General features: G+C 51.7%; 1 protein-coding gene across 4 annotated transcripts in view; it reads right to left on the minus strand.

The window, feature by feature from the left end:
• celsr2 (cadherin, EGF LAG seven-pass G-type receptor 2) overlaps window positions 1-17,434 on the minus strand; it is a 36,056-nt gene that overhangs the window by 11,247 nt on the left and 7,375 nt on the right. For all 4 annotated transcript variants that reach the window (XM_029151293.3, XM_055509213.1, XM_055509212.1 and 1 more), the window contains exons 2-5: window positions 9,868-10,563; window positions 5,625-5,847; window positions 2,074-2,189; window positions 1,906-1,994 (exon numbers count right to left, since the gene is read on the minus strand). In XM_029151293.3, coding sequence (XP_029007126.1) covers window positions 1,906-1,994; window positions 2,074-2,189; window positions 5,625-5,847; window positions 9,868-10,563 — 1,124 coding nt within the window. The remainder of the gene's footprint in view (window positions 1-1,905; window positions 1,995-2,073; window positions 2,190-5,624; window positions 5,848-9,867; window positions 10,564-17,434) is intronic.

Raw genomic sequence — 17,434 nt, forward strand, 5'->3', positions numbered from 1 at the left:
AATCATTTATTCATTTAAATTCCACCAAGTTGAAACGGACCTTGTTCTCGAGCCCCGTTCCCACAGGAAACCATTTATTTCTGTGTCTGTCCAGGACCCAAATGTTAAGTGGACGGGAACCCGGACTGACAGTGGCCTTTACTTTCCATCTGATGTTCCTTGAGACCAATTTGTTACAAATTGGTTGATGATGAAACAAGCTAGCGCCGTGTGAGTTGCCAAAGGTGAAATCACCCGACATGCTTTTCTTCCACGCTTTTCCCTCCGCTGTGAAAGCGGAGGAGCAGGCAGCGCTCCAGCTTGGACGCTCCCCTCGCTGACCTCCGCTGTCATCAGTCACGGCTGTTGACTGAGCAATAACGCCTGTCTGTCACCGCTGCACAAAACCTCACCCTGTCGCCGCTGATTGGAACACACACATTTGCTCGGGAGCTCGTTAAACACTGCTGTCACCCGCCGCTGCAGGGGATTATGGGAATATGAGTCGTGCGGGAGGAGCATGGCCGGAATCGGCTCCAACGCGGGATCGGAGATTGACTGGGAAAACCATAGCAACAGGAGGGTTCGGCCTTGAAGCGCAGCATCTCCGTTCAAAGCCCGAGTCAATACTTCTCCCTCGGCTTTTCTTCAGCTCGCTTTTTGCTCCTGTCCTGCTCCACTTTTCTGTCCTCGCTGGATGAAACAGAGAGAGGGGCACCTTCCCCGGGGCCACATCATTCACTGCCCCGGGTCCCAAAGGAAGCAGGCCCAGGCACAAAGGCAGCGGTCATTGCCATTCTCCACAGTCCCCCTCCACCCTCAAAGCCACATTTCAATCTCAAATGCCCCCTCCCCGCCTCACCCGGCCCCACCCCCCACCCCCACCGCGGACAGGGAGGGGCCCGGACCGGCCGCCGTGGGACACCTCAGGTGGGCGGTGCCGCGGTGAGACCAGGACGGAGCGGATTGGTTCAGGAAGGACGGAGACGTGCGGTTCTGTCAATGAGTCAGGGCTCAAAACCAGCAACACGTCCTGTAAAGAAGCTCACCTGTGCAAAATGCACTGATCAGTTAAAACCCAAGGATTTATCGAGTGCTGAGAGTAACTCTGAACTCTCACGTCTCTGAACTTGGCAGCAAAGGTGTAAAGCTCACGCTCACGCGCAGCACACTTACAGATGAAAAGCCTCCAGGTCACAGCGACAACTGGAGAATCCGAGTCATTTGATTTGGGCCCTGATTAATGAGCCTTTAATGCGTTGCTGGCAGAGCGCTCAATAGTTTTCAGACTCTCCCCCTTCGTCACTTCTGCTGGCTGAAATCTGACATGGTCACGTTGTCATCCAATGGAAAGCGTGCGCAGCGGGGGCGTTGCCTGGCAACATCATTATGATGCAAAGTGACTTCCTCAATGGACAGAAATGTGACATCCCGTGGTCCTGGGTGGGAAAAGGCACTGGGAGCGGAGACGACAGCTCCATACATTCCTCCGCCGATTGAGTCGTTGTGAGCTTCTTACCAGGAAAGTCTGAAACATGAGTGGCGTTGGTCTGAGCTCGTCTGGAGCGGCGCCGGGTTCGCGCTCTCTGCCGCTGAACCCGACCCTCCGCCTCCGTTTAATTGCTGCGTTGGCCGTCTTCCAGATCATGAGCCTGTCAGTCTGAACAGCTCCCGCCTGCACGCGCTCAGCCCCAAACACCAGGCGACTCCTCACTGGAAGAGCTCCAGGAACCAGAGCTGGGTTCTACTTTCCTCCAGTGGCTTTAGGTGATGCTGAGGCTGACTTTGAACTAGTCCTTCAACTGTGTCTGGAGCATCAGAACAAGAATCTGACCACCCTCTGATAGAACCAGACGCTGCTTGAGCCTCTGAACAAGTCAAAACCTTCATGTTTATGATTTCACAGACTCTGGTTCTGCTCATTACCTTGTTGTAGTAGTGAACTTCCACCACGTGCCACTGGCCATCGCTGACTCCGCCCAGGATTTGTGGTGAGACCGTTGTTTTGGTCTCGCCTGCGAATCAAAGCAAAACGTGAGTACGATTTAAAGATGCAAAACCTCAGTTCACAGGTTTACGGTGATAGACTCTGACCTGCTGAGAAGGTGAGCTGTATCTGCTCATTGATGATCTCCATGGCGATGAAGTCGTGTTTCTCATTGAAGCGGCCGTTGTACAGCAGCAGACCGTCGGGCTCTCGCGTGGCAAATCTGCAAAATAAAAAACAAAAAAACGAGGACAGTAAGAAACCCAGCGGCGCTCAGATGTTACGGACGCCTCGACAGACAACGAGGCCGAACGTGAACACGGAGACACAGCGATGGAGTCATACGGGCCGTGAATAGAATACAGTTATCACTGCAACATGCAGACAGAAAATCTAGGGCAATGTCAAAGCAGCGGGGTGTGTGTGTGTGTGTGTGTGTGTGTGTGTGTGTGTGTGTGTGTGTGTGTGTGTGTGTGTGTGTAGGAGCACATGAGCCTGTGCAGACGTACTCTCTGATCACGGCCCGTAATCACAGCCTTCGCTTCATATATTCAACCTCGAGAGGTCGCGGCCGTCGTGTCGCATATTAATGCACATACTAGTACACACTGCATGTATTTATACACGTGCACAGGAATATTTTTAGAGTTCAAAGGCCGGCTCTGCTCTGCCAACGGAGCCTCACTCCTTCACTGGGATCAAAGTGTTTGGTCGGCGCACATGCTTGGCAAATATGGCGCCGTACCTGTCAGCTGTGGTCCGCACTCGTAAATCTGATCCGGTTGGAAGTGGGTCAGTGTGAAGTGTGAAAAAAAAAAATCAAACCCAAATCCTGCACTTGCTACATGGATTTGCTCATTATCCATCATCTCACAGGGGGCCGAGGCTCCGGAGCATCTGCTCACAGACGAGCACGTGCGACTCACTGGCGTCGGTGCTCCCTGTCTGTCGGCTCAGTTGTTCCTCAAATGCATCTGTGCTTTCAGAGGCAAGACGACCCCCCCCCCTCGTTCAGCGATGGGGCTTGGAGGAAACACTGAACGTGATGCGGTGCAGTGTTGTGGAGCAGCCGAGGAGCCGGGGGCCACGGCACCGCTGACCTGCTTACACAGAAGCACCGCAGTCACAGCCTCCGGGGAGAAAGGAGGCTGACGCTGCGTCCGATTCTGTGGCGGCGCCTTTAGAGCGCAGGCCGAGCAAACGGAGCAGTCGGACCCCGGCCTCGCCGGCGTATCGATATAAAAGCCTCCTCCACGTCCCCCCCAGGGCCCTCTGAACTGTGAGAGTGCTCGGAGTAATCAAGTGGAACTAACCGGCATCACTTCATGTCGCATTAGGCAGCCATCAGTAAAAATAACAACCAGTCTGGCCCTTATGTGGGGAAGCGTGTCACGCGATGCTTACATGCTGTAATGCATAAGATGTGTGCAGCGAGGATGAAAGAACACGGCGCCCTGATGACTTTTACAGCCAATACGAGCCAAAAGGAGCCACAAATCATTTCCTTTAGAATTAGAGTCAGGCAAAATGAAGACGCGGTGAAACAGGTTCAGCTCCTGGGATGACGACAAAAGATGCCTTCCATAACCTAATAATAAGACACAACTGAGTGAATCACATTCACATTCCGACAAATATCATGGTTGTTGGACATCTGATGGCACAGTCTCTGCTGGGTCTCAGAGCTTGTACAATGTGGAATTGGCAGTAAATTCCTCTCTATCCTTCATTTGTGGCTGTGGCAGAAAAAAGTGTGTGTGACTAAAAACAAAGCGCAACGTGAACCCCAGGCGTCCCCTGACCTCCAGTTAGCGCGCATGTTGGTTTTGATCTCGAGCCTTCTATAACACGTTATGTCACACCTGCAGTGTGAGCATCATCAGCTTCACGGTGCTCAAGTACGACCTGCACAGCTGCAGCCACAGCTAGTTATCAAGATGGAAAAGAGCTCAAGAGCAGCATCGGCTGGATAATTAGCATCACCGAAATCAAACCGCTGCGTGCTAATCCCACCCCCTCCGCATGTTTTTGGGGAGAGCTCAGCTTTAATTGTACAGCTCCAGAGTGAGAGGCCTAAAATTAGCCGTCACTCTCCGCATCCTGAGCCGCTCGTCACAACAGAGGCCCCTTCTGAGCGTCGGCGCCGCGCCGGCTCAGGTAACAGCCGCTCGTCGCGTTTCCGCCTTTCGCACATCTGCTGCCTCGCCGTTTCTCTGACCCCGCCGGAGTAAATGTAGACGCCTCCGAAACTGGTCGGAGCAGTTCTCCGTCAAATAAAGGCTCAGAGAAAGGCCGAGTCCACAGAGCTCACGCGGCGGATAGTATTTCCACCGGCGCGTCTGAGGTGACAACAGGCAAAACGGTGCAGCGCGTTCCCCGCGATCCCGTCCGGAGGCGACGCTTGTTGTCGCTTGTTGTGACAGATATCAAACGGAACGCGCGGCTTTTAGCGTCGATGGCGTTGCAACACATGGGTGATTCACGCGGATCGCTGGACCCGCTGTCTGTGCATGTGCTCAGCATTCACAGCCCATCTGCTCCCACCGAACCGTCGACCACGCGCTCCTGAAGCTTCACCTGCTGCTGTAAAACCTAATCAACACAATGAAATGTACTCTAAGCTATTTTTGCTAAATGCTGATAATGGATTGAAACAGTAAGTCTGAGTAATCGTCTCACGACACGTCCTGTCTGGAAACAGAGCGTCTTTATATACGTCCTTTTCCTGCTTAGGTGGTCGATTAACATCTTCATGACATTTTAGTAAATTAAATTATTGATGTTCCTGACGAACTAATATGAGGAAGTCAATGACTTTCACAAAGAGTGCTAATAATCGAGCAGAGCGGCCACACACTCCTCACGTCTCCTGTTCGCTGCAACAACGCTGCTAAATTTAGTGCTTTAGTTCTAGTCTTGCTTTTCATTTGGAGAACCTGGGGTCCGGGTAGAAAGCTGCTTGTCAGACAGGTTACGAATCCCTCAGAGACCGATGTGTCATACCTGGTTATTCAATCAGACTGATCTCACTACATGCATGCGGCGCCTAAAAATACCAGCTGCTCCTGACGGGGTTACAGAGAAGAAAAGGACCTGACAATAAGGAACACACACGCTTGCGCGCACACACACACACACAAGCTTAAAGCTGAAGCCGGATGCTCATTACTGAATAACGACCTAAACAACCCCATCGCTTCCATATATTCCTAAATCCTAAAACACTAATTCTCATTTTTTCAGGGAGACTGTGCTGAAATAGGCCAAACGCTGACTCCCAGCTCAGTGACCGCTGACACTGATTGAATAGGATCAAACTCACTCTTCCCTTTAGGATGAACACCCTCGTGTTATGCAAGTCTCCTGCAGCTCAGAGAAGCAGCGCATCAGTACATCACACAGGCCTCCAACGTCAGACAGTAGCTGCTATAGTTTAGTGGATTAGTATTTATAGCGCCGGCGCTTTTATATCCACAGTCGCTCCTCAACGATCCCATTACTGCTATTAAACGCTATTATATCACATAAATGTGCAGGGGAGGGGGTGCACTTGAGTGGAGAGACTGAGCCTGCGGAGGTGTGGATGCATGTGTGGGCACACGAGGGGTGAGTCACGCTGCGGCGGAGCAGGTGAGCGGTGGGAGGCGGCGGCGCTTACGTGAGGGAGAGGGTGAAGTGGAAGCGCTGGCGGAGGCCCCGGAAGGTCAGGAAGGAGTGCGGGGGGAAGTTGCGCGTGGTCATCTCGCAGTAGGGCGCCTCGTAGCCGCCCGGCGGACACTCGCACCTGAAGCCGCCGGCGAGCAGGTTGACGCAGGAGCCGCCGTTCCTGCAGACGCCCGGGGCGCAGCGGCCGGAGCGGGACGACAGCTGGCAGCGCTCGCCTGCAGAGAGAGAGGGAGGAGAGGGAGGGATGAGGACGAGCAGCGCAGCCGACGGAGGCTGCCGATACACAGCGCAGGAAACATACACACAGCTTTGTAAAACAAACCCGGGAAAAAATAAAATAGATTTAACGGCTCTCTCTCCTTTGTGTGACACACACACACACACACACACACACACACACACACACACACACACACACACACACACACACACACACACACACTTAGATCACTGCGACCACATTTCATCTCTAACTGCTATCTGGCACTTTATTAAAACAACAGTCAATGATGAGGGTCAACGTCGGACGCGGTCCTGGACCGCGGCGAGTGGAACGGGTCACACTAGGCCGCCGGAGCGAGCGATCGAACGGTGATTCATGCGAGAGGGGGGAGCAGCGCTGCTAATAGTGAAGCCCGGCTCACATGTGCTGCTTCGGGAGGCGCCGCAGTTGCTCGGGTGAGACTGGAGCACAAACGCTCCCATGCGTGAGCTGGAGTTTGTGTCAAAGCCACTCAGTCAGCAGCGTGGAGGACTTCCTGTGTGTGCAGCTCTACTGTAACACACACACACACACACACTCCTCATACACAGGCCCCTTATTTACTCTCAGACCATTAATCACCTCATTGGGAGTCCACTGAAAAGAGGCTTCTCTCTCTGAAGGTGTCCATTCAATCAAAGCGACCCGCTCAATCACCAGATGCTGGATGAGCCCTGAAAGCTGCTCAAAGCTGCTGAAGCTGAAGTTCACACAGTTACGTTTGAGCAACTCATGAGGTTTTGTCCGTCCAGGAAGACGTTGAATTCTCCTGATGAACTTTTGACCGGTCGTCTCCAGGAAGGAGGCAGCAGAGCGTTGAAGCAAAAACCCCCCGTTAAAGATTCACCAATAATATAACTACAGGCCTGAGTCTCAGCTCACCGCCTGCAGAAAAGCCCCTTTTAATCACAAGTACAAATACCTCAAAGTACAACTTCCTCCCCATTTATTCAAACAATATCATTGCTTTTGTTCATGACTGAGGAATAATTATTATTATTCCTAAGTGGTTTCAGCAGTGTTATTGTCCTATCTGCTGTTCTTGTTCCCACCGTCGCCTCCTGATGACAGACAGCTACTACCAGAGACTAAAGCCCTTCTCTTTGCCTCTTTAATAATTCAGCAGCTCACTGAAGGAAATAAACCACTTGTTTCTTCACGCCGTCCAACGCCGCGTTGGGCTTTAATATCGGATACGAGCCTTCAGCCACCGGCGCTGGGGTGCGTTTGAGTGGTGGAGGCGGCGTAAACGTTGTCAGGGATGCGGGCGTGCGGCTCTGCCCCGCGGGACGTCTCTGCAGCAGGTGCAGCTCCGCGTCTCCAGGTGAGCGGCGCCGCGGGGCGAGGACGAGCGCCGCAGCAACATCCTGATCAATAATTCAGCCGCTTCTTCCGCGTGAGTCCATCTCGGCGCTCACACGCCGCCATGAATCATTAAGGAAGCAGCAAATTGCACAGACACCTCCGAGATCCCGTCTTTATTTGGACGAGAGGCACCTCAGCGACGACGAATCGACAGACCTGGATGAAGATGTTACCCAGAATTCACTGCACACGCGTTTCCGCTCGTAATTAAACTCTAATTCAGAAATAGATCAAAGTTTCTCTGCTTAAAAGGAAATGGATGCAAATACATGCAGAGCATTAACATCTCTGTCCACATGTTAGCTGCATTTCTGTTTGTCCTCCAACACAAAAGTGTTTATCTGCAAAACGTGCCTGCAGCCTTTTATCTGCCTTCCACTTCATTATGAACGGATCCCCAGAGACAAACACAAACAGACAAACTGGACAAATAAGCCTCATGACTATGTGGCTCGGTTAATTAGCAGCCGGCTGGAAGTCCGGTGAACGAATGAAAGCAGCGTTGAACTCGCTGAAGGGAGAGGCCGACGCCTGTGTTCAGTCAGAGGACGGCTCCTCAGCGATCCTGAACCCGAGCAGGGGCGTCTGCGCTGCCAGGCAACAGACAAGGCAACAGACGAGCGGGTCCCTGTGGACCGACCGACCGACCCGCAGCCACGTGCACCACAGCTCACGCTCCAAACCGTTTCTGCTGGAATTCAAACACGGCACAAACTCTAGACTTTTCTCTGCAGCACAGCCTGTGCGTCTGGCCGCATTCTTTTACCCGTGGCGGCTTTCAAAGCTTGGCGGGTGTTAAATTCAACCGTTGAAACTGTGAGTGTGAACGTTCACCACTTCTCTGTTCCAAAAGCATCCCGGCACTTTAAAAGCCCGCGGATGAAACCTCGGCGGCGGAACCGGAGCCGGTGGACGGTCTCTACGAAGGCGCCGCCTTCGCGCAGCCTTGTACCGACGCGATGCTCCTGCCGTGTGTTTAAAATAAAGCAGGTTGACATCGCGTCGCTCGTCATCATCGTCTCTTGAATGACTCAGCTGAGCCAAAACGTTGACTCTTCAACAGGAAAAGCGGTGGCTGTTATTTCATTCTTTGCCATTTTCTTTCCTGCTACCATCTGGCAACGCCTACGATCCAACAGTTCCCACCACAGAGTGTGAAAACCGAGCCCTCGCTGAGGCTGATGGCGAGAGATCTGGAGGAACACACGTCCTGTAAAACCTTAGTGAAAACCTTGGTGGATCAGAACCGGACGCGGCTCCGACCAGAGAACCCGCCGGCTCCTGATGTACCGGCATCCACCGGTGGAGCCGACCGGACGCTACACCCACTCTCACGTCCACTCTCGCGCGCTGTCGACCGCCGTTAAAAGCTCCGCTCCGACGCCCACAGCGCCGCACGAGTGCCACTCAAGCCGGACTCGGAGCGACCGGGCTCACACACACTTCAGTGCGGGTGTCACAAACAGGTGAACAAAGCTTTTAATGGTCCACGCGGAATAATGGAAGCTGTGCCATTAGCGAGACGGGCGACGCGACTCGGTTTCCACGCTTGGCTCCACTTGTTCGCTCAGACGTGCAGTCTTAGAAAATGTGACCGTGAGGCCCAGTCTGGGGACGAAAGCTGGCGACGGAGCGCTTTGCTTTAATATTTATCATTGTGTGACTTTTTATACACTTACAGAAGCTCAAAGGTGTCGGTCTGTAATCTAGATACGAACAAATGAGCAGGACACTTCAAAGACCAGAGGAAACTGGAAAGCCCATTAAAAAGTCAGCATTTGAGCCATTTAACCCAAGCAAAAGAAGGAGAAACTGCCCTAATATTCATAGCGTATAAATTAACATATTTAATTCTCCTCCTCTTTCAACTCTTCTTCAACTTCTCCCTTTTCCTCTTAACTATAAATGAGCGCGGAGGCAGCATTTAACCCTGTGAGGCTGTGAACATTTGCCAGCGCTTCACATTTCTGCCGCCAACAGGAATAAATGAATTCTTCATTATCGCTGTGCGTGGACCTCTCCTCTGCGTCTCCACGTCCTGTGTGCTTTGTGACAGCACCGTATTTCTGACCACCGGGTCTGACGGCCGGGGGACACCCTCCATCTGCAGCCGTCCATAATGAATCGCTTCCTTCTACTGCGCTCAGCGGCGCTGAACTCAGGAGCTGCTGTTGTTTTCCACACTGAGTAAAGACCTGTCTGAAAAAGCCACCGCCTTAACCTCTAAAACAAGCATCGTTAACACGCGTCCACGCCCACAGCTCTGGTGGAGTCACAGAGGGTGTAGGTGGCAGCTGTGGGGGTATCTGGGTTATAAAGTCGAATCTGACGCGCGCTAAACACTGGATTCAAACAGGGTGGTGTCTGTTCCTGTTGGCTTCTACTGTGGCAGCGGATCAATAAGTCATCACTCAGCCTGTGTGTGCAGAGCTGTGGTCGTCAGCGGACAGGACAGGACCCAGGCGGGCCGGGTTCAAGGGGGGCAGATGTGGACGTCGGGGCTCCCCAGGGATCAGAGGGGAGGGCGCGAACGCTGTGGAGGCAGCCTAGCATAGCGACCATCACGACCAGTCCCTGGGGCTGTTAAAAGCAGAGCGAAGGCCCTCACCTGTGTAGTCCTCCAAGCACTCGCAGGTGTAGCCTCCCTCCCGGCTGCGGCACACGCCGTGAGCCCCGCAGGGCTTGGAGTAGCACAGGTCGATCTCCGTCTCGCAGTAGTCTCCCGTGAAGCCCGCGGGGCAGCGGCAGCGCAGCCCGGCGATGGGGTGGATGGGCCTGAACAGGATGGTGTCGGACGCCACGAACGGCGCCAGGCTGTCGAACTTCAGCACCGACACGCACTTCATGTAGTTCTCGCACGGCTCCCGCAGGCAGATGTTGTCGTCGAAGGGGAGGACCTCCTGCGAGGAGATCTGGGCCAGGAGGCTGCGGTTCAGGTACAGCCTCTCCTGGAGCTCCTCGGAGCCGAAGAACTCGCCGCCGCCGCCGCTGCCCAGCCGCGGCGCCGGCCCGTCGCCGCCGGGCCGCTGGCGCCCGTAGCCCAGCGCCGGCACGGCCACCGACAGGCTGACGTTGAGGATGCGCGCGCTGACGTCCGTGTCGTCCTGCACGTTGAAGATGACGACGTCCTGGGGCGCGGCCGACAGCACGCGGGCCACGCCGTCCAGGAACTGAGCCAGCAGCAGCGACAGGAAGTGCTCCTGGGAGGTGTTGGCCAGACGCAGCGTGATGCTGTTGGACAGCATCTCGTCGGTGATGACGGTGACCTGGAGCAGGCACTGGGCCGACACCGAGTGGACGCCGTCTGGAAAGGAAACAGCGGATGCTTCGTCAAACTAACAACTCCAGTCAAGTCAGGAAAAATGAGCCCATATCATATTTGATCATCTTATACCCAACAAACCTGATAAAGAAGTCTAAAACAACACATCACTTATCACGCGGTGTTTAAAGATTAAGTAAAGCGGTAATTATGGCATCAACAGCTGCAGCAGCTGCACCATCAACAGGATGAGTGCAGGTACATGCATGATGGAGGATTAGCAGCAGCTGCTAGTAGCTGTAACTGTAAAAGCACAAATACATGGGAATGACGCTCATGATAAGTATTAGACCTCTAATAATGTGCGTACATTCTCATAAATACTGAGAATATTCATATCCTTGGCTCAGATGAGTGTTTTTCTCTTTGATTCTCATGCGCCAGAACAGATAACAGATGAAACGCACGGATGCCAAGACTAAGAGGGAACGAGTGTATGTTTTCCTTCAATGTATTCCAAGTTTCTAATCAGCGATTTCACGCCTGCATTCACAGCTCACTCTTTGCCGTCTTTGTCCGGAAGCAGAGATGCTGCTTCATTATACATGCGATGCCGAGCGCCCGGAGTCTCCGATTCGAGCGCCCAAGCATTTCTCAGCTCAGCAAATCTCTCTTAGTTTGTTGTTTTGACACCAGATCCCGCTCGCGTTTTAGCCCGCGCACATTCGGCTCTGGCTGTGAATGCGTCTGCTTCTGTGCAGCCGGGAACACTTTAATGTGTGTGATTAAGCAGGTTAGATTCCTTATGGAGACCTACATGAGGTAAATCCTCCAGTTTCACGACCACTTACTGCTCCACTTACACTAAGTTAAGCCTTTTTCCAAACTTATATAGTTGCTTGTTTTCTATTTTAACCGTATTTTCAGTTTAATGAAACTGCATGGATGAGCTGAGGGTCCCTGAGCAGAGCGCAGGACGGTTATAATGAAGGCTGACCCCATCCTCAGCCGTCCAGTCAGTAACATGTAAAGACAGGCGAATGATGCTAACAAGCACCTGTGTCTGTTGCAGTCTTAACATACAGAATCTGTGTAAAATCAAGCAGAAACATCTGATCTGACGACTTATTTTTGTCTCTGAAATATGCTTACATAAATCTGCCATGTTCTAGATCTAACACTTTTTATTTTATACGACAACAACAACATCAAGTGTGCTTACTATCATTAGCCTCATAATGATACTACTATCATTAGCCTCATAAGCTACAGATCAGACCACGGAAGCTGCATAATGGAGCATTTAGGAAAGAGACCACTTTCATCTATCTCACCCCCTGCCGACCTGACCCAAACAGGTCTAATCAAATCAAATGAGTCATTAAAATGGCTCGGCCGCGCCCTCCATGATAATCAATGAGAGCCTTTGTTTCAGACGCCTGGACGTCGGCCAGAGACCAGAACCTGTGAGCAGAACTCGCACAAACAAACAGCACTGCCCGAAGTTACCAGATCCCACTGGCACTGGGCAGGTTTAAACACAGGCTGCCAGAAAGGGAGGGGGGTGAAGGAGGGGTGGGAGGCGGGGGGAGGGGGTCATAGAGGAAGTGAAACAGAGAAGCATGTTTGACACGGCTTTAATCCTTCTGCTTTCAGTCAAGCGCTTCCAGCACAGTAATAATACAGGGCCTTAGCAGAGGAAGTGGGGAGGAATCAAAGGAGACACACCAGCAGGCTGGTTGTCGTATTCACACCTTACTGTAAACACACACGCACGTGCATGTGCACACACACACACATGCACGCACACACACTCATGCACACACACGTGCGCACACACACACACACACACACACACACACACATACAAACACAAACACACACGCACACACAAACACACACGCACCTGTGTACACAAAACAACACTTACATATAGCTGCGAGAACAACACAGGGGGAACACAAATAGCAGCTCTGCACTTTCTCGGGCAGAATAAATTTACAACTAAGGAAGCTGCTGATGATTGTTTTCATTATTTAAAGCAGCGGTTTCCAATAAATACATTATTGTCTCTAAATAAACGTCAGCTGAGGTTCCAACACCACATCAGGTGCTTTTACGGGTTTGAATGAGTCACATTTTGTCGGCTGGAGACACTGAAATATTTTCTAAGCTGAGTCGGTTTCCTCTTCATCCACTCAGCTCATGTTATGAGTTACTGCAGCACAGCGCTCAGCGATCGGAGCCCCTTAAAGGTTAGGCCGTGTCTGAGGACAGACATCGCCTTAATTACCTCCTCTGCCAATTGGCATTCTTGGGCTTGGGCCCGGCTCCAGACGCGGACGCAGCGCTGGGAAACTGCGCGCGAGGAGAATCTGCCCTGAAAGGAACCAGACCATCCTTCAAAGAGGTCATTCTCCGTCGGAGGATCCTGCGCTCGGGAGCGGAGGGCGAGCGGAGCGTTCGGGGCCAAAGAAACGCAGGGGAAGACGGATGCTTGGTTGGTGAGGGAGCGCGGTGCCAGCTCTGGAGTGTGACAGTGCTTTTGAGCCCCGAGCTCGACCCCCTCTGGGCCCGGGGGTGCCAGGAATGCTCTCAGCTTGGAGGTGGCGCCAGGGAAAAGATTAAACACACACACTGTGGCTGCGGGCCCGCCGTGGTTGTGTACAGCATTGTGCGCCCCCAAGATGTGGTCACTGTTGTCATTCGGAAAAAGAAAAAAACAAGTCGCTGTTTTGGGGCGATTTTATGCTTTGGAATCATTTCATCGTTTGAAAATAAGGCCGCTTAAAAATCAAAAGATGAACACAACAAGCCTTGGTGAGGTTATGTTTGCTATAAATTAACATATAATCAGTCCAACGTGTACGGATTTCCTGCTGGACTGGTTATATATTCATTACTACTACGACTTCTACGGTCGTAGCATTTGGGATACGGAGCCGCCCGAGAGACAGAGATGAAAGTGAGAGAGAACAAATCGCTGCGACTGGCCTAATTAGAGCACAAAGTTGCCATCGAATCTCCCAATTGAATCCCAGAAAATGTCAACAAAGTCATGGTGGATAAAGATCAGAAAAGCCTCTGTGTCCAAATGACAGAGGACAGAGACATCACCCACAGCAGCGCGGCCCGGCCCGGCTCGGCCCGGACCCTCACAGATGACGGTGGAGCAGCTGTTTGCACTGTTCTCTCCATGGTTAAATGTGACTTTTTAGCTTTGTCTGTTTAAAGAAGGGGCGACGGAATATAGAGGAGTGGAGCGAAAGTCGTCCATCACAATGAGGACGACAGTGACGCAGATTAACCAGGGGTCAAATTCACAGGCCTGAAGCTGAACCTCCTCTGAGGACGAGAGGACCTGCACAGGTTCAACTCTGAGACAGTGAGGACGCATTGAACGTAGTACCTCAGTACTCACAGACACACACATGCACACGCACACATCACAGAACCTCAGTGTTCTGTTACAGTTCCTGTGGCAATAATAGAACATTTACATGGTGATATTACAAAAAGCAAAGACCTGAGCAGCATCTGTGTACGCGGTAAAGGGTCTCATTTCTGTAGATGATGGACCAGTGCAGCGCTGCACAAGGTCAAAGACACACACACACACACACACACACACACACACACACACACACACACACACACACACACACACACACACACACACACACACACACACACACACACACACACACACACACACACACACACACACACACACACGACCTGAGAGAAGAGTCCCACTGGGGCCGGCAACAGGACACACTTTTATTTCATCAGAATTAACTACTCTGCTCCGGCCTCAGCCTGAAATCACCCACGTTAATTACAAAGTTTCTGGTGCATCGTGTGCGTGTGTGTGTGTGTGTGTGGACTCTAACTCATGTTTAACACTTCTCCGGCTCTGGCCTGTGCAGCTCAGTCCCGTCGTCACCTTGACACATTTACGGCCCGTCTGACACTAAGCCGTACAGGTGCTGGGACCCATCAACATGGGGCCCGCTGAACTTTGTATCTGCTGCCGTGTATTTAGACAAGGCTGCAACACAGGAGACGACTGGAGGACAACTGTTCCAACACGCAACCGCAAGCTAAAGTGGAAAGCTAGTGGTTCTCTTGACTTTGGGATGTTTTCATTTCATGGAAGTAGACGTGAGGTGGACACAGCACCGGAAAGCACAGATTTAGTCGTCACCTTCAATCATTAGCTCAATCACTAGTGAGTCCAGTGAAGGAGAAAGGAAGAGGAACGGGTCCTGGCTGGGTGGCGGTAACGAGGCCTGAAGTGGGTTAAAGACCCGGGGAGCAGGAGTTTATCATGACGTGCTCCGGGACTCAACTCTCGGTCAGAAAAGTCGAAAAATCTGCGAGATCAAGCTTATCAGATGTCTCCTTCATTAGAACTAAGTGCACTCTGCCCAGTGTCGATTTAATTTAAAAGCTGGATTCTCCCGCGCGGGTGATCAAAAGAGACGCAATAAAATGTGGCTGGGGAGCTTGAATTAAGCAGGGCTGAAAGGTGAAACACACTCAGCTGCTGCCTCAATAGAGACTTATGGCTGGATGGGGGTGGAGGCCACGCACTGAAAGGGAAGGACAGGTTTTTCATCTCATTACCTCCCTTCCTCCCCTCTTCCTGACCCCCCGCCAGACAAGCAACGGCTGAAGCTGACACCTCCACATGCAACACTCAAACAAGTCCCGCCGGGCCCTCGACCGTCTGATTGAGAAATACTAGAAAGCGCCGATTTCAGGGCTGTGAAAACGGCCCCGAAGCTCCTTCCTGTGCTGCTTTCGCCGTTGAACGAGTGCAAGAGTACAAACTCCAATACAACTGCAGACCAGCAGCTCGTGTCAGGAGCCCACGTGCGGATCCCACCCAGCGACGGACAGCGCGCTCACCTCCCACGCAGCAGATTCGCTCCCATCGCTATGTGCACGGCGTTCAGGCCTCGCGTCAAACCGCCAAAGAAAAAACGCCGCAGTTAGTAATTACAATGTGTGTGTTTGTTTGATTGCTGCCTTGTTTCCAGTAAATATGCGGAGCAAACAAATAATCATAATCTGTGACCTTGTCCGCGAGACGCTTCCACAGCGTCCCGCAGTAACTCAACGTGCCGTTTTATCTCCTCCCACAGAGGATTTAAGCGTAAGTAGCCAGAATGCAACCAAAGATCTGCTGTAACGATAGCCACAACACAAACGCACATAATTCCTCCGCTGGCTGAGACGTCAATAATGGAAACCGCTTGCACAGCTCAATGTCAGCCCAAGGATTTGAATCCAGAGGCGTGGGAGCGAACGCACAATCCCGGCCCGATTCCTTCATTCAGGAGGAAAGCTGACGATGCTGGGGATGCATCTGCGCCCCCCGATGACACCTGAACACCACACGAGGAGGAAATTCCACAGATTCTCCTTCTGTCGAGAAAAGGATCTAAACTCTTCCAATCAAAACATTTGCGTATCAAAGGAAAACCGCTGTCAGTGAAGCAGTGAAGACAAATTAGCACAAGTCATTTTAATGAGATGCTTTGGAACAAGAGCAGCGTTTCAACACTAGATTCTATGTCTGAGGTGCTGAAGACAGGACAACTAGGATGTGAATGATAAACTGTGAATGTGTGCTGACTGGGGAGCAGCTCCAACCTTCATGTCAAACGCTGCCACAGCGACAGTTTGCACTGTGGAGATGAAGCATATGAAACCAGGTCACTGTGACATTGAGTCTGACTCAGTGCTGTTTGTAAGAGTAGGACTTCAGGTGCTGCTGGAGGAGGAGGCGCTAACATTCAGAGCAACCCATCACCATCTGAACCATATGTTTGAGATAATTAATAGGTGCTTCAGATGATAAACAGTGTCTTCATCCCCAGTCATAATGTTCAAGCTTTGTTTCTTCTTTGTTCATTATTAATACTCAGCTGTTCCAAGCTGTTCCCCACTGTAGGAACTAAAAAAGGTATCTTTATTATTATTATTATTATTATTATTATTATTATTATTATTATTATAGGTATCCTTTTAACTATTTCAACCACGATTAACTATTTTAATTCATTCTTTTTATTCATCATACATCATTTTTTTTAGATATCATTCATTTAGAGTAATTTATTAACCACATATCCATTTCATGAAGCCATTCAAGTCATGTATGTTTCAAATATTACAACTCTACGTTTTATAATCTTCATTTAGAATCTATGTTTCTCGCTCTCTGTTCCTGCTCTTCCTGGTGGAGGTTCATGGGCTCCGTCAGGTTTCACATGACTATGAGACCTGGTGAGACTCTCCTGAAGACAGCATCACCGACCAAGTGGACACAAAGGGGGGGGGGTGGTGGGGGGTTACAGACAGAGCCTGCTCCCATTGTGTGCTGGGATTGTGAGGACAATGCGGGACAGATACATGTGAGCATCAGAGGGCCTGACCCCGGCGATGCACCAGCGATTTCCCCTCCTAGCGCACAGATGATGTCACCCGACCCCCTCTGCTCCCGAACCCGCACCCCCCCACCCCACCCCACCGCGACCAAGCGTGGAGCAGCGCGGCCCGCAGGAGGATGCGCCGCCGCTGTGCCACCAGCAATTGGATACTCTCAGAGTGCATCTGTGTCGCAAATCAAAGAGTTTACAGGCGACGGTATCATATCACAGTGAGCTTTAAGCTCCGGTGGTTTCAAAACAACAAGGGGCCTCTGAAGTCGGTCACACGCAACACGCTCCAAAGCAGATGGGACGTTTCCGTCGGCACTCAGGTGCTGGCTGACTCGGTGCACGTCCTGTAAAAACGCCGGCAGGGTGGGAGCCGGCGTTGGGACAGGTCAATGTGACCCGCAGCACTATAGGTCCAAAGAAAGCCTCACATGCTTCACTGGAAAGAGGGGGGGGGGCTGCCT

Source organism: Betta splendens, chromosome 5 (genome assembly GCF_900634795.4).
Source record: "Betta splendens chromosome 5, fBetSpl5.4, whole genome shotgun sequence".
Taxonomy (NCBI): domain Eukaryota; kingdom Metazoa; phylum Chordata; class Actinopteri; order Anabantiformes; family Osphronemidae; genus Betta; species Betta splendens.